Below are 27802 nucleotides of genomic sequence, written 5' to 3' on the forward strand. Positions count from 1 at the left end.
TAGCTTATTAAGTTCTGTATTGGGGAGTGAGGTGCCTGTGGTAGTCCTTGTGTTGTCTATGCAGATTTGCCTAGCACAGTGTTTGGAAAACATAGTAGTGCTTCCCTTTTACTTAGATTGTAGCCCATAGATTTTCCAAATGTTACAATGACTTCCCGACACACTGTCTTGTATCCATCCAGTAGAGTATTTGTCTTTTAGTTTAGCAGATCTATGATCTTTAGGCCAGTTTATTTAAGAGTAAATCTCAGAGCAGAATGCATATACATTTTTCTTGCAACTTCTTTACTGCCAATAGCTGGGTATAATTCGCTTGCATTTGTGTAGAAGTTCCAAGTTGTGCTTAACATCTACCTTGCTTAAAAATCTGAACTGTCCAGGCTGTTTACAAAATAAATATTTCAGCCACATTGCACACAAATTGCTGAAGTTATTCTTCAGTCTGGATTAAAATGTATTTCCTATGCAGTCTGCTTCTAAAAATGTTATTTGGTTATGAGGAAAGTATCCCATCTTGTCCAAGTTCTTCGGTCGTCTATGTATGCATACTGTAGGCTTTCACACAGCAAACACTTCTTCCTAAGCAGTTGTTTCCACACATTGTAGTTTTTGGTCACTGTCAGTATCTGAAAGAAGATACAAATTAGTTTAATAAACTGCAAAATTGTATGTTAGCCATCAATCACTTGCAAAAATGCCGTTATAATTTCACTTCTTTGACCATCAGTTCACCTGTATTTTCGGTTAAAGAGGTGTATGGACTTGGATTATATTGAAAATAGGTTGAAAAAGGTCTTCATGGCTTTAGTTTTATTTGTGATTTAGGGTCAAGAATATCTCAGTTCTGAGTCTTCACGTGAGTAGTGAAGGGAAAGGTCACTGATTATAAGAAAGAGTTGGTCTTTCTCATAAAGTATTAAAAAGGCATCTGCTTCAAGGGAGCATTGTATAAGATAGTATGGTTACTTTACTGCTACTTACTGCAGTGTCTTCAGCTGCAGGAAGATTGTGTTTTGTCTATGAAACTGGCTGCCATCTCTCTGATATTAGGCTTGTACTGATCTGGTTTCATGTATTTCTAGGGGACATTTGCTTAAAGCAGAATTTGAAGCTAGTGAGATTTGTATAAGTGAAGTCAACTCTATTTCATAGACTTGCTATGTAAAAAAGAGAACTTCTTAAATTCAATTTGTGTATAGTATGCAGTGAGTTTTCTTTGTAGGTAGTAGAGTGGTCACAGATGAAGAAATAAGAGGCTTTTAAGACCAAGTTGATTTTTCCAGGACCCTGTGCAACTGTTTGTTGGGTTTTTTTGTTGTTTGTTTGTTGTTTGTTTGGGTTTTTAAGAAAATGCAAGATCAGTACTCCAGTTAGGAGTGAACTGAAAAAACCTTTGGTATCCACACACATGCTTGACAAATTTATTTTATTTATTCACAGAGATACCAGCGTCTGTGCCACTTCTTTCCAGTAGCTGAAAGGAAGAAGTAATTACTCAAGGATTTACCTGCACATAAGCTTTAAAAAAAACGACCTCTGAACCCATGCTATGGGTGGTTATTCTTACTCTGGACTAAGTGTGTACACAGGTTTCCTGGAATACCTTCTCCTTAGTAGTGTCAGATACAAATAAGGCATTTGTATGTAAATTATCAGATTAGAATTTATGGCAAACCGTTTCCTTTTCCGCGGCATGCAGTTTTATAAAGCTTCTGTTTCCATTTCTTTAAGTCCACTTGCCAAAAACCACATTTACCTGTACCATTTGTTTCTAGACTTACACTGGCTTTCCAGTCTAATTTTAAAGGCTAACTCAACGTTCAATGCATTTTTAGGATTAGGACAGACCTGTACTTAGAGTTCTAGACTTCCATCGTTTTATCATGGGTTCAAAGGGACATAGTGTAACTTATGCCATGAATTTTTAGGAATGAAAGACTTCTAATTAATGAAAAGCTTTTCTGCAGAAATGGCCTCTTGTCTCTACTGGCGTGAAACTTCCTGGGAAGTGGAGGACAATGTTTTATTTTCTGTATTAGCCTGGGGTTTTTTTGACTGAATCTAAACTGTGTTAGAGGTTGGTTCAGACGTGCCCAAGTTTCTTTGGTTCAGCATGGGAGGCCCGCATGGTGGTGGGACCACACTGCTGTGTGGTCCTGAAAATAAAATAGCTGCAAAAGTTCTGTTGATAGGCCAGGAAGGGTACCATAGTTAGACTTATATGGCCACATTGCTCGTGGCGTCTGAGTTGGTGCTGTAGGTGCTCTGCACAACATTATTTGGCATAGTAGTTATGCCGATGTTGCCCCGTGGGCGCGCAGCACCAGGTCGCACACTGAGGTGCGACATTCCTTACGTCCTTATTCTGGTTTGCACGAAGCGGGGAGCTGGGTGCCAACCCACAAATGCCCGGGTCTCCGCCTGTCAAACCACCACACTGTTTGCACAGTTTAAAAGCATACAAAGACATCACCCCTCGCTGGTTACCAGTTACCCAGCTCCTTCATTTCTCCATTTCCCATTTGTCAAATAATCCTCTCACTTCTCAGTTTGTTCACATGCTCAGTCTCAACTTCTTTTGGGCCTGGGGGGTTTCCCGAGTCGGTGGTCAGTGAGTGGGTGGTTGCGATCTGTCTCTGCCGGAGTTACCTTTCCCCTGGCTTTGCTGAGCTCCTTGCCCATGTGAGCTCCCTGCCAGCCCATCCACCCACTGGAGGGGCTCCCCTTGGGGAGCTGCTGTTCCTGAACAGAAGGATTTGCCGGTGCTTCACGATGCACTCAGCAGGACAGGCACAGCCCTTGGAACATGAATTCGCCCTGAACAACTGATGTGTTCTAATTCTCTTAAAGTCAAACTACTAACAATACATTCAATGTTACTAATCATTTGCTATCACTGATGTCCAAAGTTTGTTCAAAACGCTTTCTGAAATACTTGAAAGCTTCTAAGACTATACATGCTGCCTGCCAGATCACCCTCCTAGCATCATTTCCAAGAGCCTTTTTCAAAAATGAAGAATGTGGCCTAAACATTTGATGAGGTTAATGGGTTTTGCACCTCACATGCTATTTTCAGAACAGATTTTTATTCCAATGAATACTATCTTAAAATAAAAAACTGAAATGAAAGGCTGAAATCGTACTCTCAGACTTTCTAAAAAGATAAAAATTGCATGTCATGCATGTTTTCTAGGAACTTTCTAACGTTTAATAGTATTAGAAAATAAATGAAAATTCTTAGGATATGAAAGTTTTAGTGTACTAATTTTGCTAGTACTCTCTTCTGCTGCACTTTATCTGTACTTCAGATAAGCAGACAAGCACTTTCCTGTAATTGCATACTTGAGAAATGAAGTACTGTGCTTACGGAGAATTCTAAGCAAATGTTACTTCACTGCAAATAGCCAGTGCAGTAGTAAAGCAAATGATGTTCATTAATGGATTTAAATGGAGGAGTTCTGGGACAATAGTTGTGGATACAGTAATGTTAAGATGATTATTTACTGTCACTCAAGAATATGACAGGTAGCTGAAACAGACTTCCACAAATGTGTATGTTAGAGAAGTCTCTTTTTTCTGTGTTGCAGATAATGCAGAAGAAAACTTTTTGTTATGTCTAAAGAACAGGAGTCCTCGGTTATGGCAATATCTGTAAATGAAGACCAACAGCTTTAAATCAGTAATCTCCATTTTGGAATTGAAAAGCTTGTTACTACGTGATAAAAGCAACATAGCTATGAACTGAAATACAGATACAATACTTACATTGTCATCTTTACTTCATGGTGGCTGTTTGTAACTTTCTCTCATGCTCTCACAAATTTTTTTATCTTTGCATGAACAGCTCCTTGTTGTATTTCAGCTAACTGTAAATAGAGGAAAATGCAGTCTAGCTGCATTGAAAGAAAAAAACTAACTGGTGTTTTTAGACAGCAGTCAATAAACAAGTAATTTCTTATAATGTGGTTTTTTTCAAAAGTGTCCAGAATTCATAAAAGTGATCCTAAGAATGGAAACCTTTTCCCCAAGGCAATTTCATGATAAAATGTCTCCTCACGAAAGGGCTATGGTCCATATGACACTAATAGTTGAGTTACTGTATTTTTGATAGAACATTGTGGAAGAATTTTAAAATTCCATTTTTGTTGTAAGAAAGACTGTCTTTTTAGAGAGGTCAAACTTAAATGGACTGTAGGAGAGAACATTTTGCCATATTCTGGTGTTTTACAGTGAAAAGAAGTTGGGTTTTTTTCACTCCTATATATTTGTGCTAAATGGATCTCTTGACTTAGACTAGTTGTACTAACCGCCTTTAAGTGCAGTCAGTGCAGGTTGGTTTTGTTTTTCATCTACAAAACTAATTACTTCCAATAGGAATTCCCTTTAGAAGCGCAAGGGGAATTTAAAAGAACATCTCTTATCTGAAGACTTCCTATCTTTTCTCCTTTTATTAAAAAATAATTTTGTTTGTAAACTGCTGGTAGCAAACTTCCCTATTGGTGGCCTATGAGTGAATTGGAAAACTAACTTCAATAATTTTTCCGTAGCACTTGTGGATCTGTGTGGACTTGGAAGTTTGTAATTCCTCAGACAGTACTGTTCACACTCTTAAAACAGAATTCCCAGGTTTTGTTTGAGTTTGACAGGAACTGAAGTAGACTTAAAAAAAAAAAATAAATTCCTACTTGGGACTTTTATGTTGACTTTTTTTTCAATATAGCTAGTGTTTTCATCATCCAACACCAAGGTAACAGTTTTTATTTTTAGATTTTTTTTGTATTTGAATTTTGCCCTACAAGGGAATGGGGTGTTAGAATAAAAATCCCAATATTATTTTCTAAATGTTGAGTTTTCCTGTTAGTCTTGTGATGTCTCATTGAAAACTAACAGAGGCCAGTATCCCTTGAAATTATGCTGGGGAAAAGTTGCCATGATAAAACTTAAGATAGGTCTCTTGACCAACCAAACAAAGAACGTTTTTTCACTTGTCTATTAAAAGGAGCAGTGTATGTACTTATGTGAGGAAAAAAAAATAGTGGAAAATGACAGTGGATTCATCTTGTTCCCACACAGATTATATGTTTATTTTTTCCTGCAGTTCAGAAGGCAAAGTATGCCTATAGACTAACTGAATTCTCCTGTTTCTATTTGTTTTGGTGGCTACCTGCTAGTGTCTATCTGTACTTGTAAAGCTATTGCATTAAGGATGATATCCATGGCTTAATAAGAGCTATTACTTTAAGTTCTCTTTTGAGAGATTGTGTTACTTTAAATCTTTCTGAATTTGGAGAATAAATTCATGAAGAGCTGAGTTGCACTGCTTACTTGAAACCTTACTTCTCTTATTGTCGTGGAAAAGGAAGGGAGCTGTTTTGAGAGACTCGGAACATTTTGACAAACTTGCTAAATGTTGTGCTGACATATGGTGCTTGTGTGCCAGGTTTTTCAGCTGAATTGTCTGGTGACTTTGACTTCTGCATGCCATATATTACACAGAGTTTCTGTGAAGTAAATCATAGACTTGGCTAAGAGAAAAATATAAAATCATAGATGTAAGGGTATGCTCCTTAGCAACGAGTTACTACAGTTCTATTGATCCTTACTGGTAAAAATGTGGGAATGGATTCTCTTCATTTGTGTTCTAAATTTCCAAATCTTAGTATTTAATTTTTCAGGTCCTTAAATTTTTTCTCCCTCCATTTACCATTTAGGAAAGCTAAATTTTCACTTTAAAACACATTAAAGGATAATATTAACGCAAGTCCAGGGGCTATAGCTGTGATTAAAAATAGAAACTGTTGTGAGATTTTTGACGTACACTGTTAGTGTTACTGGTTTATTTCCTGCTGTGTGGTAAACCTAAGCATGGGTGACAATTTTAATGTTGCATTGAGAAAACGTGATACCAAGCTGTGTGAACGTGTAGCAGGTAATAAAAGTCTGGATTATTTAACAAAGGTGGGTTTTGGGGTTGGTTTGTTTGTTTTAGGGTTTTTTTTGTTTGTTTTGGTTTTTTTAACTTTATATGATGCCAACTATATTGCTATTTTTAGCAGCTTGTTCCAGTAATTTGGTTTCACATATGTCAAGTGTGAGCAGTACTTTCCAGATTACAAGATATTCTGATTCATGACTTTCTATTCTTTTAAGGGGAACAGGGAGAGGTTTGTTAGTTTATTTATTTTTGTAATTCTGTGAACAAGTCCAAGCATCTTACGAGGCAGACTGAAACATCTTAGACTCCACTGTTTAATGATTAACCCAGTGCAAGTCAGTGCTGCTACTGAAAGGGGCATACCGCTGCTGCTTTTGGGCTAACACAGTGCATCATTGGAGAACTGCTCTGCTTGAATACTAAACAGTCTCTGGCAGGTTAGCATTCAGTCTGAGCGTTACGTGATTGCACAAACTATAGTTCTGGACAAAAGGGAAGGTGGGAATGAGCAGTGGCAGTATGGGGAGGGACCTTTTAATGGAAGGACCAATTTGTATGAGATCAAGTTGAAGCCATTACCCCTGCATTTTATGCTGACTCGCTTACCTGTAAAGGGCTTTATCACTAATTTCATGTTGTTTACGACAGTAAAAAGGGTAAACTTCTGCAAGTTCTGTAGCTGAAGGTGATTCAGAAGTTTCCACAAGTTGCTGTGGATTTGGAGTAATTTTCTTGGTTTTTTTGGAGACTTAGGCACTGAACACCTGACAAATCGAATGAGCCTTTCATATCTCCTGTTGATACAGCATCCCTATATTTTTAGGTCTGAAAATGCAGTCATGTGAGGAACTGTGCAATGGCTTTCCCCTTTTCAGGGGAGTCAAACAGTTCTGTGTCTCTTCCTAGGATCTCTGTTTATGGATTGCCCTATAAAAGCTGTTAGCCAAAGTGTTTAGAGAACACTGAAGTGATGTTATGAAAAGCATTGTGGAAAAATATTGCAGAGGAGAAGAGTCTTTTAAAGGGTGTCGGTACTCTTCTTTCAAGTTTGAAAGGATTTGAAAAGTTGTCATTTCAGTGTTAGAAAATAAAAAGTGGGGTTAGTTGGAGTACAGAAGTATCACAAATTTGCATGAAGTTATTTTCCTTCCCCTCCCTACTTCCATCTCATGCTACAGTACCTTGCAAAATAGTGGTTGGTGCGTAAATTTCATCATCTTATGCTAAGTTTTCTTAGTAAGCATGCAGAATGCATAACTGATTTTTCCTTTAGCTGAGTACACAGAACACTTTTGAGAACAATCTTTAGTAGTCTTATAAAAGTGTGAAGATGTGACATATCTTTTCAGTGTAATTTCGGTAAGAAAGAGCAGGATAAGAACAGGAGGAGAAACCACATTGCAGGGAACAGGATTATGCTATCTCCACCACACCACCTTTCTGTTGGCAGAGGCCGGTGTTCCTGCAATTATCAGACTAGGACATTCTAAATACAAGAAGACTTCCAACTTTGGTGCACTTGTTAGCTGGTAATACCCATGGACCGCCACTTCTTGGTGTGTGGTACCTTGGCAACTGTGGTGGTCTTGTTTTCTAAGTTGGGAACCAAGCTTCCATTCTTGGTTAGTTTTCTAGAAGGGATCCCCAGAAATGTGATAGAAACATGGAGATCTAAAAGAAGGTGGTTCCTTGCTCCCTGAAGGGGTGTAATAGTATTCAGTTTTATTGCTTGGCCACTACTGTTTAAGTATTTCTCATTCAGCTTTTAGGTATTTCATGAGACTGGATACTTGAAATTGTACTTGGGATATTTGAGCATAGTCTGTCTGCTCTTAACAGAAACTTGCATTTCACAGGTTTAAAATCATATGCTTAGTGAACATCACCAGCATTGTGAGAACAACTCTTTCTAGATCTGTAATGTGCAGCTAAGCAATTGTGTGTACAGCCTGATCAGCTGATGAAATGTGGGTTTGGATGTGTGATTTTTTTGTAAACGACTTCCAGATGTTGCAGTTGCCAGCTGAATGTCTCAAGACTGCACTGTTAGGTCTAGATTATGAAACAAAATGGAGGAAATGTGCCAAAGGTAGTGAGCCTATACTTGGAATTGTTGCCTCAAAAATGAAATTAAAAAAAAAAAGAAAAGAAAAAGAAAAAGCAGCATGATTCTGTAGTCAAGTTACTCACTAAGCAATGGATGAAAAATACAGATGCTTTAAGTTAGGCATAGCTGCATTAATTTATAGCTTGTGAAGAACTTGAATGGTCTAATAGCTAATGCCAGGCAATTTTCTGTGTAGCTGCTGTGTTAGGAGGTTTGAGTTTTTTATCTCACTTAAACTTTCTTGTACTAAAACGTGACTGTTTCAGTGCTAGAACTGAAATCCAGTTACCAACAATACTATTTCTTTGAACAGCAGAAATCAAAGTTTGCTTTGGAGTTTCCCTAGAATTTTCATGAAATCTTTATGTAGGAAATTTTTTATTTGCAAAAGTTTCTTTAAAGATTTTAAATTCTCCTACTTGTTGAGGGAAGGGGTTTAGCTTGAAAACAGAGTGTTTGACTTCTTTCTCTTTATTTTCCCCAGGAAGTACTGACATAACCATGATAGAAGACAAAGGTCCACGGGTGGCTGACTACTTTGTAGTGGCAGGGCTCACTGATACAGATACTGCAACTCTTCTGGACCAAGAAATAAGCAGACATGAAACAAAGTCAACTGGTCCAAAGGCTCCAATTACTGACATTGCTGTGATAATTAAATCAGCTGGTGAAACTGTCCCAGAGGGATACACCTGTGTTGAAGCCACCCCTACAGCCCTTCAAGCCAACTTAAACTATGGAAGTCTAAAGAGTCCTGAACTTTTTCTTTGCTACAAGAGAGGCCGGGACAAACCACCTCTTACTGACATTGGGTGAGATTTCTATAAGAATTCCATTCCTCCTTCAGTAATAATAAAATCTTATTCCGCATAGATGATGATGAAAACAGATGTGAGAAAACTTAAAAACAGATTGTCTTTGAATCTATATTGCTTATTGTGTGTATCTGTGTTGTATTTTCTTTCTGAAATAAGCTGAAGAAAGTGTCAGTCTTCTAGTGAACTTGTCTTTTTAGAGTGAATGATAATATTTTACTTAAACAGACAGGAGATATATAGAGAGATGGCGCAAATTAAATGTGAGAAAAGAAGTTCTCTGCTGCAGTTTTATGAAAAGTGAAAGAATAGTACAAAATTGAAATGGTATAGTGCAAAGCCAAAAATATAACGTGTTTAATCTGAAAGCTCTGACTTCAGGAGACAAAAATTACCACTTAGTGGGATTCACTTTAATGCTTAAAAGATATCACTTAAAAATCATAGGACACTGAAACACAGATCTTAAAATTATCCACCTACCTAGCCACCTACCTAGAATCTTGTAGCCTGCCTTACTGTCAGATCACAGTATTTGTGAGGTTGCTTACACAACATGGTTGGCTGCAAACACTGGATTATGTAGTCTCTTGGTAACTCTAATCATTCTTGTATTTCAAACCCAGGGTTTTTTTATGTCTGAGGTGTAAGTTCCTAAAGAGATACTAGTACTGTGTTTGAGAGCTTTAGATATAGTCAATGCTTTAAGTTCAGTGCTTAATAAATGCAGGGGGCAACCTGGCAGGGAAACTCTGAACTAATTTTGTTGCTTATAGGATCCTGAGTTTAATGTAAATATTCAGGACCAAACCCACAAAATCCCCCAAGATCTTGAGCTGGTGGATATTATAGTCCGTCCTCAATCTGTAATAACTCATGCAGCTCTACAGTATTGCCTAAATTGCTCTATATAGCACTTTTCTGGTTTGGATAATGATGTTGTAGAATTACTGGGGATGTAATGAGAAAGAAAATGGAACATGAGTGAGGGGAACGGTTACAATGATGGCAGAATAAGGAGTGTATGTGTGTTTCCTTATTTATTTATTTATTAAATAAATAGCAAAGAGTAAAGGAAAAAACCCTATGCATTTATATGTAAGCTGTAATAAGTTTAGTAGATTTAATGTATAAGTTTAAGCACATTAGGCACAATGTCTACATATCCTGCTTTTGACCTGCAGTTTGAGTGCTAACTGGCAAGTAGAGTCCAGTCAGGAAGAAACCGATAGTGAAATTTTAGTAATGAAGTGAGTTACATGGCAAGATCTTTGCTCTTCAAGTTGTATAATTAACATGGTACATTCTAATTTCAGTTCATTTTGATAATCTAAATTTTGTTATAATAATCTTCAGTGAAACTGTGGATTTTTAAAATAGTGTGTTCCCATGTGTGTGACTGACACTACAAGATGAGATAACTGTTACAATGGGATTTGACTGTGTGGAATTGCAGTATGAAGTTGTTTTTTGAATGGTATGTCAAACTTCAGTAAGTTCTAGCAGAAGGAAGAATTTTGAGGAGTTCCTCACATGGATTCCTAAACCATCAGTCTTCAGCATGTGCCTTTATGGAAGCAACTCTGCTAGTGCATGTTTTTTTTCACGTCTCCCTCAACTTTAGGAGCTTGAATGCTTGGGTAGCTTTCATAAGGAATATTTGATAAGCAAAATAGGCAAATAGTTGGCTGACTAAGGGTTTCCTGAAAAGAGACACTTTTTAAAACTATTGGTGGAAAACTGTGGTGTTTGGCAACTGGTATTTATTCTATATTTTGTTTTACACAGCTCTAGTTAGAGTGTCACACCTAACAAATCATGGCAGGCTTTTCTCTCTGTGCAATGATGCATATGAGTGTTTTCCCCCTGCTGTTCCTGCTGTTTTGCAACTACGTGCAAGAAATTGTTAGAGCAAACTTTTTTGTGTTGTTACGAATTTCAATGTGTTCAAATAAAAGTGGAGTTTGGGCAAGAGATGTATGTACATTCTGAAGACTAATTTATGCTGTTCTATACTCTTTTAATTAAAAAGAACCAAGTGTGAAAGAGCATTTTATCTTTCAGCCTTACATATCCATTAAGTCAGCTGACAGGCTGAGTGGACTTAATAGCTCGAGAAAGAATGTATCCCTTGAAAGAGTCAAGTCCATAATCTTCTGTCAAGGTTGTTTATATGTGTGTGTGTGTATGAAATTGAGTTATCTTGTAGCCCCAGCATTCAGATGATTCTTGGTAAATGTGTGTCTCTGTATTTCTTTCAGGGCTATTTTTAGGGAAACTAATGAAACAAATACTGTTTTGAGAAAGGGGGAGATGGGAGCGTGCTCTGCTGATTCTCTGCCATTGTCCTTGTGTTCTCAATTTCTGTACCCTCCTCCATCCTCTTTCCTTCCTATTCTTCCACTGATTCTTGAGTTGAAGCATCTGTAAGCTGCTAGTGACTCCCTGCTGCAGGTGCTCACTTGCACATAGTTAGGTCATGTGCTGTGCTTCTGGGTGTTGCATTTGGGTAATTCAGCTATTTGTCATTCTGTTGCTTTCCTAACCAATATTTTTGCTAATGTTCCAGAAATGGACAAGAACTGAGATCTGAGATTTGTTTTGTGCAGTGAGACAAGATCTCACCTCTCTTTGTTTTACACTTTAGTTAGGAATATGGGGGAGCTCCAGCACTTGTTTCTTAAACAGAAGAAAATCTGACAGAAAAATGCTTTCCAAGTGGAAGTGGTTTTGCAATTTCTAACACCTACTGTATCTGGTTTCTGAAAATACCTGCAGGAGTATCTTGCTTTACAAGAGATGTATTTAAAAAATGAAAGCGAACTGAGATTTCAAGAAGCATAATAGAAACTGGAATATGTTCTTAACAGCCAACATCTTCCATTGTTCCTTAAATCCCACCAGTGTGACAGCTGTAGTTGGTGTTTGGAACAGCCTAGGATAGTAATGATGAAACTAATCACTTGTATGTTTAGACAAATAATAATAGTAGTGGCAGTAGAAATAAAAGGTAAGTCGATCTTTTCCCTACTTGACCCAATGCTTCTCTGACCCTTCTACTGCCTAGTATATTTATTTTATTTCCTTTACTGCCTTCTCCTAAATGAGACAGGAAAGGTTATTATAAATACTTACTTTGCATAAGGGCTGTGAGAGGCAGGAATGTGGTTGGACATAGAGAAGTCAAGGCCAGAGAGCAGTCCCACACAGTACAATTCCAACAGTCCAACTATTCTGAAATTATTTTCTGTGGATTAAGGTTTTTAAGAGCTGCAAGAAGGTAGTATTTATATTTTCTGAACTCTTGTCTGATGTATTGAAGTATACCTTTAAATAAGTAAAACTGGTCATGAGAGAACTTCCATGTACAATATGAAATGGCCTTATGAAGATAAAAGATTTTTTTTGGCCTTTCTTACAAAAAAAGGACCTACTAAAGGAAATGGTAGGTAAAGTTTTGCTTGAAATTAAACTTTATTGAAGTTGATAGAATAATGTAGCAAATAAGGTATACTTAGGGTGAAGGCCAAGGTATAAGCTCATAGGAAAAGGAAACCAGTCTTACCCTGTTCAGTATTCAAAGGCAGACAAGGGGAAGTTTAAACAAGTAAGTTTTACTTACTTTCTCAGGGAGGACTTTGTGTGTACAGGGTATCGTGTTAAATATTTCGTGCATGACTTCTGAATGTATTTGTCTGAATCATTAAAATAATTGTTTAATTTGAGTGATCCATGGGGGGTGATTTTCCTCTGTTTGCTTGTTTTCTGAAATTCAGTACTGAGTGTTAGGTCAGGAAATGGTGTGGGTTTAATACTACTTCTGCTGGTATTGAAGTAGGGGTGAAAGTTGCTTTCATTTTCTTTTTGCTTTTGATGGGAGGTGAACCCACTGTTACAGTTTTCTTGAACACTGCTCAGCCCCTTACCCCTTAGAAGTGTTTGCACAACTGAGATATTCTTCAGTCTTTAAGTATTTTTCTGAGAATACTTGTAAACCTATTAAATTGGACTGCTGGAATTGTCTGATTAATAAGGCTTTCCTTCTCAAAAGCTGTCAGCTGACAAATGATTCTGGAATAACTTTAAATTTGTGGATTTTATTTAAAATACATGACATCAAAATAAAACTGAACTGAAATTTCTATTGGAGGCTGCTCTGTTAATATTATCTTCTGAATAATGTAAGGCAGTGATGTGAAGATTTCATGTAAACTCCATGCACAGTGAAGGTGGCCTGAGAGCTGCTGCCATTGTAGTTGTTGGGTTTGTGTTTGTTTAGTTTAGTTTTGGGGCTTTTTTAAACTTATGAAGTAGGTAACCCAATTAAAAAAGCAAAATACATGTTCTTTGAGAAGATGAGTTAATTTAGAAGTAATGTGAAGCCTGTACTTTCTCTGTACATATCTTGAAACTGTAGCAAGTATACTAAAACTTGTTTCAACTTGGAAACACTGGTGTTAGGCTGGTTTTGAACCTGAGGTTACACATTGTTTAAAAAGTAATAGTAGTTTGAGTATCAAGACTTCTTACAAGTGAAACAATTATCGAAGGCAAGAATATTGTCCTCCATGAACTAGCTGAATAAATTTATGTGGCAGCCTAGTAGCTACATCAACGTACTCCCAAATTATGTGATTTCTTTGGTTTATTGAAATATTCTAGGACTGTAGTTTATGTATATCCTCAATACTGTAACAAGATACACATTTGTTCTGTGGAATTAGACTAAACAGTAATATTTGCATATTCCAGTTTGAAGATGGACAGTAATGTTTAAGTAATTTGGAAATTTTAATAGTATATATATTTTTTTGTGAAAATGCTGAGAATTATTTGATCTGGAAAAAGCTGTGGTTTTTTGTTGGTTGCTTGCTTTGGTTTGGATTTTTTTAGCTTATGCACATGACTTTTTGAAGTTTTCAAATTTGCACTTACTAATAGCGTGTTAAGCATTTAACCAAGGGTATTTTGGGGACAGTAAAAGATACATTGTATGGTTATTTTTTGTTTTAAACTGAAGTTGTAATACATGACATGTGGAAAGCTGCAGGTCACAAAGTAGCAAGTTGTAATATGTTGCCTTTAACCTAAATCTTGCCGTGTATTGTAAAGATGAAGACTCATGTGGGTGGCTAGTACTCTGTACATACTGCAGAGAATCAAGCAAATGTAACCATTGCTTATTGGGGTGTGCAATGGGAGATATTGCCCTGTGATTGCAGCTGTGCATCAAAAATATGCAGTGATGCGTAGTTTGACTTCCACATTTCTTCTTATGGTTGCTTCCTAAGAGCTTATGTTTGGGAAAGACGGTGTGTGAACTTTTTAGTTCATTTAGCTGCTGTGAAGCCATGAAGGATTTTTCTTTTCCTGCTAAGAGTATGGTGTTCTAAACTAGTGATCTGGCTAGAAAATCCAGGTACCATGTGAATGTTGCTGTAAGGCCATATGTTGTGCTTTCTAGTAGTACAGTTAACTGTAGTTATGTCTTCCTTTACTGTGGAATGGAGTACTAGGTGGTGGTTGTTGTTGTCGTTCCCCTAAATGTTATTCAAACTATGGATGTAAATCATTACTGAGCTTGGGGTTTTTGTCTGTAAAAATTCATCTAGGGAGCACACTTCTGTCTTCTGTGGTTCTTTTGCAACAGCATGCCTTAAAAAAAAAAAAAAAGAAAAGAAAAAGTCAAGCTTGAAATTACTTTCCAGACATTTTAGTGATGGAAATGTATGCAAGCAGTGTAAAGCTTCCTTTGTGTTTAATTTTCATTGATAGTGCAGCATTCCTACTAATTCTGTAGCTAAATCCCTTTCATTATGGCTTGATTTTGTTTTCCTGTGTTTACTACAAAGACTATGATTTGTGCCCACAGAGATTTCTTATATTTAAATATTTCTGAACAGTTTCTTTGCCTCATTGTGCATGATGAAAGTATATAAAATGCACATTAGAATGTTGCAAGGATGACATTGGGTGCTAACAAATGGACAATTTCTGTGAATTTGTTCAAGTAATTTCATATATACTTGAATGCACAGAATATTTTGTTTCCTTCCTGTCTGCAGAGTTCTATATGAAGGGAAGGAGCGCATCATTTCAGGCTGCGAGGTGATTCAAGCTACTCCTTATGGTCGTTGTGCTAATGTTAACAACAGTTCAGCTTCTTCTCAACGCATCTTTATCACATATCGAAGGGCTTCTCCAATACGACCTCAAAATTCATTGGCAGTGACGGATATCTGCGTAATTGTTACCAGCAAAGGAGAAACCCCTCCTCATACTTTCTGCAAAGTTGATAAGAATTTAAATTGTGGTATGGTGAGTATTTAAAAATGAGTTCTGCTTTTTGGGTTTGTTTTTTTTTTTTCCATAACCCTCAAACAAACCCATAGGAGTGCCTCTTAAACTCTTAGCACTGTTATCATTGCGTTCTATCACAGTTCAGTTTTGTAAGTTTTATAGCTGTGATTTCCTTTCATGTTAGGAATTACTTGTTTGTACTGATTACTCACTACTTTGTTACATATTCATGTCTAGGTGCTATTTAGGAGTTGTGTGATGGATTTTTTTATTTATTTATCTATTTTTAATTATCCCCTCCTCTTCGGTGATGCTGGACTCAGGATGAATCACAAATGCTTTTTTGCTAGTTAGCAATAATGCCTATGTTACTAAGACGCATAAGAACGATAACCACTGCTTATAGTTTCTTCATGTGCTTTTATTTAGCCTGTTTTGCATTTAGCTCACTTGGGCTGAAATAAGTGGAGTTTTTTTGAATGGTAGAGTGTATTTAGACAAACTGCAAAAACACTATGTAAATAATCAGTTTATGGAAGTATGGGAAAAGCTTCAAGTGATGATGTTTAGAATTTCACTTCTGCTGATGAGGTTCCAATAAGAGTCTCCTTTTAAATGACCAAGAAAACATGAAGCTGCAAAGTATCAGCTTCACTTTTTCCTATTATACTGTAAGTCAAAGAGTAATGTGGTGGTGTGACTATTTAACATAAATCTTGTAACCTGTAAGAAATGTGAGAAGGGTCAATTCTTGTTTTCATGATTTACGGGCACTCAGCAGCCAACCAGTCATTTTATTCTATAACACTTTTTATTTAAATGTCTGCTTTGTTTATGAGTGGGAGTATATACGAATGCTTATGCTTGATTTCTCTGTTGCCTTTGCTGGTTCTAAGATAAAACTTGTGTCTTCTAGTGGGGTTCCAGTGTATACCTTTGTTACAAGAAGTCTGTGCCAGCTTCTAACTCTTTAGCATATAAAGCTGGTAAGTAATTTTAGAAGCAGACCGTCTAAACATGCTAACAGAAGGATTTGAATGCCTTGTTGAAGTCAAATAATACTTTAAAGACTTTTAAGTGCTGTCTGTCAGAATTCTGTTCCTAGAGCATGTCATTGGAAATCAACTCCTATAATGTTGTCTTTGCTCTCCTAACTCTATCCTGGGGCGGGGGGAGGGGAAGGGCACCTTAATAGGAATAGGATTGTTCTGTATTAATTTTGTTCTTATGATGACAGCTTTGGTAGCTTAGGAGCTTTAGCAGAAGGCTTAGCAAGCATTTCAGCTGTAACAGAAGTCTTCATATTGCTTGTGTTGGTGATGATGGAGGAGTAGTAATTAAAAATTCTGTTCAACCATACTCATATTTCTTTTTATCTTTCACAGCTAATGCAACATCTTTCATTTAATTTGAAAATTAAAATGTGTTCCTTCAGTTCCACAGCTATTCAATTGTTTCTTATTTGAGGAGAGACAAAAAGTCTTGTCTTTTAAGTCTGGCTTTTATTAAGGTTTTTAGTGCATTGCTACAGATTACAGATTTTTTTTTTTTAAAAGAATTTTAACTTCCTGAAGAGTTTCTGTGGAGCACTAAGTGCACAAAGTCTCTTTGAAAAGAGTAAACTAACAAGTAAAAGTGGAAAGCATAGATAGTGAAGTCAGTGCATCATAAAATAAGCTAGATAAACACCATTAGTAAACCAATGCTTGTGTGCCTGTTGTCTACCAGCAAGATTAGATATGTTTCTGAAAACTGAATGAACAATTTGTTTTAATTGAACATATTGACTGATGAGCAAAAAATGTGGACAGTCAGCTAGTTCATCCTATTTTCAATGGAGGTATTGCTGCTGGTTTTACGGTAGAGAAATTATTACTTTCTTCAGAGGAATTTCTTTGTAATAAAATCTATTCCAACAGCACATTTAAATAGCACAGATAAACTGGTTTAAATTAAAAATCTTTAATGAGTTTTTGCTGTGTACTCTTTTCTGAGCAGTTACCAAGAGGGAGTGCTTCAGTATTCATAAACAACTTTTAAATGATTGTTACTTGGATGACTTAGTCTTACTGTCAAATAAAAGACTTTCTTGTTCTGCAGATGTAATCTTCAGCTATAAAGTCCAGATAACCAAGAGACTTTGGTGTATATTGTGGAAAATATATTGCTTACATTATTTTGGGCTTACAGAGCAAATGTACTTAATTTTTCCTTCTCTTATTCTGAAGGCTTGATTTTCAGATATCCTCAAGAGGACTATGAGTCATTCCCGCTGTCGGAATCTGTACCACTCTTCTGCCTTCCAATGGGGGCTACTATAGAGTGCTGGGACCCTCAAACCAAATATCCACTACCAGTGTTCTCAACATTTGTACTGACCTGCTCTTCTGCAGAAAAGGTATGGCTCCACGCTGTGTCTAGTTTTTTCTTTTAGTTCAGATGGCTGCTGTGGAGATAAATAGGCATTGTTTCTTCTGTATTTGAGAAATACTACAAAATGAATTGTTAAATCTTGAGCCTGTGTGTAAGGCAGAAGTAAACCAAAACAGGAAATAGCTGCAAGACTATGTGCTGTTCAGTTCCATGTAAGCTGAACCATACACTTAACAAAACCAAAATAACAGTGCATGTATTTTCCTGTTCTTTCAAGAAAGAAGTTTCTGGGAATGGAAACATAGCCTACATGGTACAGAGATGTTCACGTACCACATGTATTGGCAATGTTTAAGTTGGTAACAGTTTTCCTATGGTTGACTTAAAAGCCACTCTGTGAGTTTGTGTAATTGGGCTCTGTAAGTATCTGTGTGTGTGAATAGGAAAATAATTACCAGAAAAACAACAGGGTAGGGGGAGGAAAAGTATGTGCTGAAAGGTAGCATCTGAAAGGCTCTGAAGAACTGATGAGCTCCTGAGACCAGTGATCGTGTTGAATTCACATGAAGTGATAGACGCAAGACACCAGTAGTCTGCTGAATCCGTACAAGACCACTAGCACACATGGGCACCAAAAGTGTGTTGCGTGACTCAGCCCACATGTGAGAAGTCAGTGTCTGCTATACACAAACAGAACGACAGGATTATAGGTACACCTTGATGAAGCAAGGGAGACCTTGGTTGAGGTTGGTCTCGCAGCTGTTACTTCAGCTTGCCAGCTGTGTCTGTTTGTGTGTGAACTGCATGAAGGAATAAGTGAATGTAATGTGTGATTAGCTCTCTGTGACTAATAAACAGCAACTTAGCTTGATTAGTGTTAACAGCTCAGCTTCCACTCTGCCTCAGTCCCCTATCAGGGAAATTTTATATTCCTCCATTTCCAATCAACAAAAAAAAGTCTTTCTCCAATATATTAATAGTTATTTTGCAAGGAGGAATGCAATAGCAGCCAGTATTTTTCTCCAAGAGAATATATGCTGTAGTATCCATCTTTCCCTGTTCTGCTTTTGCTAAGCTTGCCAGAATAATTCAGTCAGTTATGAAACTGACAAATGGGGAAGAAGTATTAGAAAAGGTCAATAGCTGTTTAGCTTAATAAAATGAGTGAAGTCAAAGCTAAAATAATTTTATTGTTTAGTGTGGTAATGATAGGGTAATGTACTGAATGCTAGCATTTCATGAGGTATTTTTGTGTTTGTTTGGATTTTTGATCACGTTTTTCTGGTTTGTTGTTGTTGTGGGGTCTTTGGGGGTTTTTTTACCGTAATGGTTAATGGATAAGGTTTTGTCACAGCAATCGTTTTTTATCCTTCCCTTTCAATTTACTGAATATGAATACTTTGTTGAGGAATAGTGCAAGGAGAGAGACGGAGAGGCACAAGAGTCCAAAGAATTTAGTTTATAAGTGTACTTTGTGTATGTTGCATATGTAAAAGGTCATTTCACAAGCTACCAGCAAAAGCAGTATAGCATGTGTGTGAACACCAGGCACTTACGGATGCTTCGAAATTTCTGACCCAATCTGCTGTTAAATACTGGGTATGCTCAGCTGGTTTTCTTCATCTTTTAGGTTTATGGTGCTGCAATTCAGTTTTATGAGCCTTATCCGCGGGAGCTGCTAACAGAAAAACAACAATTGCAGCTGGGTCTCCTGACAGCTGTGGAGAGGAAAGCAGTTACTTCCAAGTCCATCAATTCCAACAAATGCATCTGCCTTCTCTCACACTGGCCTTTCTTTGAAGCCTTTCGAAAATTTCTTATGTTCATCTACAAACTGTCTGTCTCTGGACCTCATCCTCTTCCCATTGAAAAGTAAGTAAAACCTTTCTCAAGTTAATGTGGGAAGGTAGCTGTATCAGCTCAAGAAATCATGTGATTTATACATGTCACACTTAGTTGGTATATTTGCTCCATCCTCTTGCTTGCACTGTGTAGCTTATGTTGTATTGATAGAAATTATTGCTGCTTCTGTTTAATAGTAGTGGCTCTTGCAGTGCCAGGAAAGTGAACTGAATTTTACCGTGGCTTTTCTGTTAGAGAATGTCAAGCCTGTTTACCTTTGTCTTAACTGTGTCAAACACAGAAGATGGCTGAGCTTTAAGATACATGCCAACCTTTGCAGTCCCGCATTTTAGGTTAATAAATACAAGCTGAGGAAACACCGGTGTCTGTTTCCAGGCACAGCAACTGCTGCTGCTGTTTTGTTTGTCTGTCGGTGTAAACTCTGTAGAGGATGCTTTTAGTGGTCCTAAAAGTGTGCTGATATACAATGTTACCTTCAAAACTGTATTAGACATCTGGCAGTAAAGCGTATAGTTTCTCTTAGCTAAGCCTCGTTGGAAACTCTGTAGCATGGGGTTAGGCTACCTGGGATTCTAAATGGCTTGCCTAAGTGCCAGTGTGTTCTTATCTTTTGTATACATATCTGAAGCTGCCAGTATTAATTTTCATGCATGAAATGTGAGTGAATGGAGCTTCTTTGTTTCAGTTTGCATAGGTAGGCTCTGAAACTTATCAAACCAGTAAATAAATCCTAACAGCCTTTCTAAAACATGGTACCATAGTAATTCCAAAATGCGAGTAACACTGTTTTCAGTCCCTAATTACTCCCCGGTGCTGATTTTGTAACATCATGTCTTCTTTGCAGGCACATATCCCATTTTATGCACAATATACCTTTTCCTTCACCACAAAGGCCAAGAATTCTTGTGCAGGTAAGCAAAACATTCGTTTCCATTTTTAGTTACAGTAACAGCAAACGATCTTTCTTGCTTTTGAAAGCCTGGTTTCTTCCTTTAGGCTTTTTTTCCGAGTTTTAAATACCCATCTATAGGAAGGGAAATGGGAAGAGATGAATGGGCTCGCCTTCTCTTTTATTTGTGTAAACCTCGGGTAACTTAGCAAAGCAAACTGTTTTGGACTTAAGGTGATGCAGGTGGTAGCAGCATCCTACTCGCACTTTGAAATTTCTGCCACGTATTACCTATTCATTTTATAGGCACCATTTGCATTACCTCCGTGGGGGCCGTTTGTTTTCTGTCTTTCTCTCACTTGTCCACCCACTACTGTGGGTCATAGGTTAGTCCCCCGGGGCCCTGTCTCTTATGCTTCTCTGTTTAATCACCTAGCAGCAGTGACATGTTCAACACTGAGTCACAGGCAATTTCCTGTAACTTCTGAGAATCGTTTCAGTGACTAATACATGCTGTGTTGACCTAGTGAACACAAGTCCAAAGATTGTCACTGATTTGCTTCCCTCGCATGGCATTGTGACTCTGTCTGCCAGGCAGTTTATGAGACTGTGGATATAAGTTTATGTTGGAATATTAAACTGTATTAACCTTGGAGTTGCCCATATCAATCATACTACTTTGTGTTTCAGCTTTCTGCCCATGATGCATTAATACTGTCTCAGCCAGTTTCTACACCATTGCCATTAAGGTATCATTATTAATGCTTTAAATGTATGGTACTTGAAAAATTCAGAGGTAAATAGGAATTAAGTCATAGAAGGAAGCCAAACATTACTGCAATATTAGTAGATTTTATAAACAGAAACCTCAATATGCATTCATAATATTATACGGTGTGTCTTTCTGACATAGACCTGTCCCTTGTGGAAGAATAGCATCACTAATTATCCCGAAAAAAAGATGAATTGCCAGATTATTGTAGAAACTATGCAGAAAGAAGCAGCAGGCTGTAAGGAAAAAATATGTATGTATTTAAATATCTTGTCTTTTCAAAACCTGTGTAGTAAGCAACTTTTTTTTTAATAACATAGACTATTATCTTGGTTTTTTCCCTTTTTGGATCCAAGAGAGACATTTATATCAAGCAGATGTGTAAAATCAGTCAATGCACAAGTATGCAGATACTTTGGAAATTTGTAATTATACCTAAAAATTTGTATTTGTGCTTGAAGGTTGATGCAATCTCTGTGGGTACTGCCTGCATCTTCTGGGCTGTAGTTCGGTATGATGACATGGGGTTTTGCCTGAGTAGTTTTTAAGTTAAAAATCAAAATATTCTCCCTTTTTTATTTTTTCTTCCCTTAAAAATTATCATACAATATTCTATATGCAGAAGAGTCCCATGTTTAATCAACTTACACAGCCTCTTAAGTGAAAAATTGCAGCCTGCCACCAAACCACGAAGTAGCATGCAAGTGCTTTTCTAAAGACATATTTTACATCCCTGTGCTCTTACATATGCCATTACAACTTGTAAATGTGTACAGTCCAAACAGATGAAATGGAATATAAACTATAGAAATGCATGTTGCTATCAGAATCATGGATTGATTTTACTTGACTAGTATTAGAATTTGATACTGTGATTCTAAGATCAAATTAGTTCATTATTTTTGCCTGAGGTAACCCATCATATGAAACTGCTAGTGTTATTTGTGCTTGGATTACTTGTTAACCAGTTAGATCTTTTACTGTTACAAAGACAAGATGCCTGCGCATATATGAGAGAGAGTGCCATAAGCAACACAAACTCACCAGTAGCATGGTATAACGTATGTTTCTTTAGTGATAGAATTTGAATTAATGTTTATTTGTGGCAGTGTAAGTCTCATACTGAGGTGATAGGTATTAGATAAGTAGATAGACATTTAATGTATGGTAATATACATTAGTTGGTTCCAAACAGTTGTCAGAAGTTTGACAGTAGTGATTTTTTTATTTTATTTTTTTTAAATCCTGTAACATTCTTATTCTCTTCTCCCTTCCCATCCACCCTTTAGTGGAGCAAACTTTAGCACTCTGCTCATGAATCTTGGACCGGAAAACTGTGCCACTCTGTTACTCTTTGTATTACTAGAAGGCAAGATCCTCCTCCATTCTCTTAGACCAGCTGTGTTGACAGGAGTTGCTGAAGCTGTGGTAGCTGTAAGTACAAAGAGTTCTGTACAGCAGTGAGAGAAATCAGTTCAAACTCCACAGTTATTACAAGGCTTTTTAAAGTTAAAATGATTGATGCACTAAATGATCATTTTTCCCAGAAACAGCATTTAAAGTGCTCTAGCATATCTTATTATTATAACTGTTAGAATCATCAACGTTTTTTGCATAGATTACTAAGAGATACGCTGTAAGTTAGTGGTCAGACTTGAAGAATTTTTTCTGACAGTGTAACTGTCATTTCGACTTGAGGCATGTAACTTCTTGGTTTTTATTGTACTGTATCTGTTGTCTTGTTTTAATGCGTTGATTTCATTTAATTTTTCCTTCAGATGATATTTCCATTTCAGTGGCAATGTCCATATATCCCTCTCTGTCCTTTGTCTCTGGCCACCGTACTCAGTGCACCTGTTCCATTTATTGTTGGAGTTGATTCACGATACTTTGATCTGTACGATCCACCACAGGATATTGTGTGCATTGATTTAGACACAAACATGGTGTACATGTAAGTTCTGTGGAGTTTTTACATTTATCTGTAGAGGGAGAGATTGCTGAAATGCTCAGGAGATAAAACTTTTTTAAATACCCTTTCATCTGATATCGTCAATTTCTCACTGTCCTCTGTTCTTTTTCTTATTTCTAATGCTTCATAGCAAATTAAGATTTACTAAGTTAAGGGGTGACACTTGGTGCTGACATTAAAAATGTGATGCAGATGTTGCTATGAAGTTAGTAACAATGGTAATGTGTTCTGTTTTGTTTTGCCACTTCCAGTATAGCTCATTAAGGTAAGGGGATAAAAGCTAGGACAGAGGAAGAGAAGTTGTTCCTGGTTTGTGTTTGGGATTTGGGTTTTTTTTTCGTGCCCCACCGTTTCTTACATTTCCATCTTGACCTACCGCTTTTGAATTTGGTTTGCCTGTGTTCAGTGACTATTAGTATGAACGTGTTTCAGGACCCTTTGTGTCAGTTTTTGATGCTGTCTTACACTCAGAGCACTTCATGTTAGTGTTAATAAAGAAATATTTCTCAAGTTACAAGGGCCAGATTTTTTGTGAAATCAGTCAAGCTAAATTTGGTGTCTTGACTACATTCAGTCTAAAACATTTTCACTTAATTATCATGGGTTTAATGCTTTTCTTAAATTTAAGGCATTGCATGAAGTTTCCTCTCACCTTCTTGAGGAGGGGCTAAGTCAGAGTAACTCTTCTGTTTTTCTGTAATGTATCTCAATGAGAGAACAAACTTCAGGTATTTAACGTAGTAACTTTATTAATTACCTTTCCATTTTTAATTAATTAGATCATAAATGGAAAGAGGCATCTGAGCTAGTTGAAGACGAAGGTGAACATCCCTAAATAAAGTGCACATCTTTTTGTTTGTGACAATATAGTTTTACTTCATCTTGTGTCACTTCTTAACTCGCGAACTTTATTTTTTTTACTAACTTGAGTTGGAATTAGTAAATTGATATATGGGTCAGTTGAACGCATCCTTGATTTTCATTGTGTCAAAAGGACCCTTCCTCTGCTGAAACAAATGTTTCCTTTACATTACTGAAATGTTTTGTTTTATTAGTAGCATCAAAGGAAATGCTGAACAATGGAGCAGGTTAAGTTTATTTTTATTTGGTTTTTTCTCCTTCCCCTAGGTCCCCATTAAAAACATTGCAAAATACCCATTTTTTTATCACTGTGTGTTGAAGTATTATGCCACCGAAAGAATAATCATAATAGGTGTTGTGAAAGAAGAATGTATTGAAGAAATTCAAGGAAGATAATTTGTTTGTGTGGAGATAATTGCAGTGAAAAATACCTGGTCATAAATAGAATGGAAGTTGAAGAGTGGGTTGCAGAAAAATGAAAGAGAAACAGGGGATTTAGCAGGCAGATAAGGATGTCAAGATTCTGTTGGGATGACTGCTCGAAAGAACAAGTACCAGCCTTACCTGGATTGGTTACTGAACTAAAAATCTACCAGTGGCTGAGCTCTTACGAGACACTCAACTGGAAATATTTTTCATCTTTTCTTTTACTGTCTTATAAGTCCATTTCTCCTTCAGTAGTCAACTGGCATTTTTCTTTTTTGCTGCATGTTATGCATATATCTCACCTGTACCACTTATTGACTTCCAGAGGAATTTGACATCTGTAACATTTGACTTGGGTAAATGTGAGGTGTTAGTACCTGTGTTATAAAACTTTTTTAACCAGGAAATGAGAATGTTTTTCAGTTTTGGAGATGTGTAGGCAAAACTAAATCTCCATAAAGCACTTGTGGTAAGCTCATACAGAATTCTAAAATGCTGTGTTATTAGTGAGTAAAAATTAATGTTCCATTTCATTTTATCCATGCCTGTTTCTGCCCCTCTTTGTTTCTGTGGCAAACCTGCTGCTTTTTTTTTTTTTTTAAAGGTGTAAAAGCATTTAACAGCACTGTTGCTAACTTTGGAAGACTACATAATAGAAGAATAATGTTTGAAAAATTCAGTATTTTCTAGTACATCAGTCTGCCTAATGTCTTTTTAGAGCAAATTTGCTGCTATCTTCCTTATCATAGACTGAAGCTTTATTTGCTGCCAAAAAATACTGAAGGCCTTTTACTCATTCAGCATCTTCCTTAATGCCTTTTTTTGGAGGTTTTAAACTATCTCTGTGAAAGTAACATTGAAAGCTGCTTAAGGAAGGTATCCTTTTTAGGGCAAAGATTTGAGAGTTTGTTTTATTTTTATAGCAGGGTTTTTTTCCCTTACGTATTTGGAACAGTACCACTTATATTGTTTATAGGCATGCCATTATGGTAGAGAAAAAATGGGCAAAGGCATCCATAAGTCTGCATTTTTTCTTTAACTCCTGATTCTTTGGCTTGCTTCTTAAGACAGTTCTGTGTCAATGCCAATTGCAAAGTGCAGAACAAGCAGTGACAGCATCAGCTTGGATAGTAATAACTGATAAGGCTTTGCAGCCGCAAGGTTCGTTTTATTCCTTGTTACAACAGTTCTTCCCCACCTTCTGTCTTCCAGAAAAAGGCATAGGAGTTCTCAGGATTGACTCCCTACTCTCTCTCTCTCTCTTTATGTCAACTGCTTAAACAAGGTCTGGCATTGTACCTAACAAAGATGAGCATCCCTTGAGGCCAATTTATCCCACTGCTTAATCAACCACATCATTTTCAGACTGTGAACTGAACTCCCAGTCTTCCTAGTTCCTGCTAGCCTGTGGCTTAAGCTGAAAAAACTGGGTTGCCGTAGAGGTGTCACAGTGTACTATATGACTATAAAGCCACCAGACTGGTCTTCCAGCATTTTACAGTAACAAGTTCATGTATTCCAGACTGGCTTTATTTGTAGCAGTATAGCAGGTTTATGGTAGTATAGACTTCGCATAGTAATCACATACAGATTAGTGTGCTTAAATTATATTAGCAAGACTGATAAAAATTCTGAAAGGGAAATCAGCTAAGTAAAATTTAAGCTAAAGAGTCTAACCAAATCTTAATGCAGATTCTCCTTACAGGCTGGAGAAGACTTTACTTCTAACTCGATTTATACTGTTCTGTGTCTGAGGAAAATAAGTCCTGAATTGTGTCACTCCTGGTTTTTTTATTTTTGACAAATAGGGACAGTGACAAGACTTCTTTTCAAAATAATTTCTTTTTTTTTTTAATTTACTATGTTCTGAAAATAAAGCGACTTAGGGCTGTGGAAGCTATTATTTTTTAAATGGCTTGTATTTTATATATCCCTTTTCCCCTCCTCTGTGCTTTAGATCAGACGATAAGAAGAGCACTAACTGGAAGCAGTTTCCTAAGAAGCCCTGTAAAAGTCTGCTCAGCACCTTAAAGAAACTGCACCCACAGCTTGCGGCAGGTGAAATATATGTAAAATAAAATGGGAAGGGGAAAGAACAGAAACTGCCTAAAGCAGGAAAAGTCAATACTCAAAGAAAACTAGTAAATTTTCTGATACACACCTGCAAGTCTTAAATTATTGGTGTATAAATGTAAAGGACTTCCTTCTGTCACGTGTGGTGTGAATTATTTTTTCAATATTTTATTTTCTTTGCTGTGATTTCTTAATATATAAGCTACTTTTTTAGACTTTACTCATGATTAGATTATATTCAAACAAAGATTCAGCTAAAATTGTTTGGATCTCAACCTAAACCAATATTCGCAGCTCTGATCAAAAATTAGAGAGCAAATGGGGATATGAGTAAAATAATGTTGCAGCTGTTGTGCAAATACTGCTGAGTATTTCAGGTAATAACTTTTCTACAAAAATAATCAAGTAGCTAATTTTTGATATATTTTGTCAAAAGAAAAAGAAAAAATTACCATCTTCAGCCTAATGACTTGGGACAGGTAAAAGCAAAGTTATCACTAACCAAAGAGTTTTCAGGTATTGCTTCTTTCTGACTTTAAGGTAAGCTGGTTCAGAGTATGTTAGGTTGCATCATTATGGAGGAGACAATGATAGCCTCATAGGTATATAAGATACAAAAAGCTCTTAAATTACGGAAAGAGACAAGTACATTAATTAAGAGACAAATGGTCTTGCCTCTGGTTTCTTTTTTTTTTTTTTTTTTTTTTGTTAAGATAGCGTTTATTTCATCTGTCAAAAGACCTCAGCTTTTCTTTTGGTTTAATCAGTAGCATGTCATGCAAGCTACCTAATATAAACTTGATCAGAACCAGTGTTCTTTTTTTGATATAATATTGCCAAAATAGAAGAATTATCTAATATTTATGTTAAAATATTTATGTATATTCTTACATAAATATTCATATTATGATAATTGCTATTTCTGTTATAATAAAAAACAGGGAACTATAATTTTCAGCAGTATGTGATACTGGTTTTTTTTAAGAGTGCAAGAGTGGTCTCTGCATGTCATCTACTTGTTCTACCCTTTGGTAGACTAAAATGTTAGAATTTTGATGAGAAAAATAGTTTAGGCCCTTTCTTTCTCGATGTGCAGTCTTCAGAACAGGGAAAACATGGTCCTTTGTGTTTGTGTTGAAATGTTCCTGGAAGACTACATTCAGTTGGGTATGTGATAACATCAGCCCAGCTGAGAGCCTTCTCCTTGTTTTATATCCTAGAGGGCTGTGTGAGCTACAAAACCACATAATTAACTTCTGAGATAACTTACCTTTTATATGAGCCAGGTCGACTGGAAAATAGTCGCAGGATTTCTAGTGTTTGTCACTTCCGAATATGGGCAAGTAGGAAAAAGAAAAATCCATCTTCAGCATCTTGCAAATTTTTAATATAGGATTGTATGTGTTGCGTATTGCT

The 27802-nt window shown here is 36.7% G+C and overlaps 1 protein-coding gene and 1 long non-coding RNA gene across 7 annotated transcripts in view; one reads left to right on the forward strand and one right to left on the reverse strand.

Annotated features, from left to right (window-relative positions):
• The window catches only part of DENND4C (DENN domain containing 4C), a 79723-nt gene that overhangs the window by 18477 nt on the left and 33444 nt on the right, over positions 1–27802 (forward strand). For all 5 annotated transcript variants that reach the window (XM_055699621.1, XM_055699624.1, XM_055699625.1 and 2 more), the window contains exons 2-11: positions 8527–8854; positions 14923–15175; positions 16074–16143; positions 17386–17555; positions 19161–19402; positions 20238–20304; positions 20973–21031; positions 22344–22488; positions 22833–23008; positions 26271–26371. In XM_055699621.1, coding sequence (XP_055555596.1) covers positions 8544–8854; positions 14923–15175; positions 16074–16143; positions 17386–17555; positions 19161–19402; positions 20238–20304; positions 20973–21031; positions 22344–22488; positions 22833–23008; positions 26271–26371 — 1594 coding nt within the window. In that variant the 5' untranslated portion in view covers positions 8527–8543. The remainder of the gene's footprint in view (positions 1–8526; positions 8855–14922; positions 15176–16073; positions 16144–17385; positions 17556–19160; positions 19403–20237; positions 20305–20972; positions 21032–22343; positions 22489–22832; positions 23009–26270; positions 26372–27802) is intronic.
• LOC114016335 (uncharacterized) lies at positions 215–27798 on the reverse strand. Of its 2 annotated transcripts, none has more exons than XR_008730342.1 (3): positions 27657–27798; positions 17537–17603; positions 215–626 (listed from the first exon to the last, which is right to left on the reverse strand). It is a non-coding gene; the product is annotated as an uncharacterized LOC114016335 (long non-coding RNA). The 2 variants fall into 2 exon arrangements; XR_003560739.2 differs by lacking the exon at positions 215–626 and adding an exon at positions 3715–3866.

The sequence above is a fragment of the Falco cherrug genome, chromosome Z (assembly GCF_023634085.1).
Source record: "Falco cherrug isolate bFalChe1 chromosome Z, bFalChe1.pri, whole genome shotgun sequence".
NCBI lineage: Eukaryota > Metazoa > Chordata > Aves > Falconiformes > Falconidae > Falco > Falco cherrug.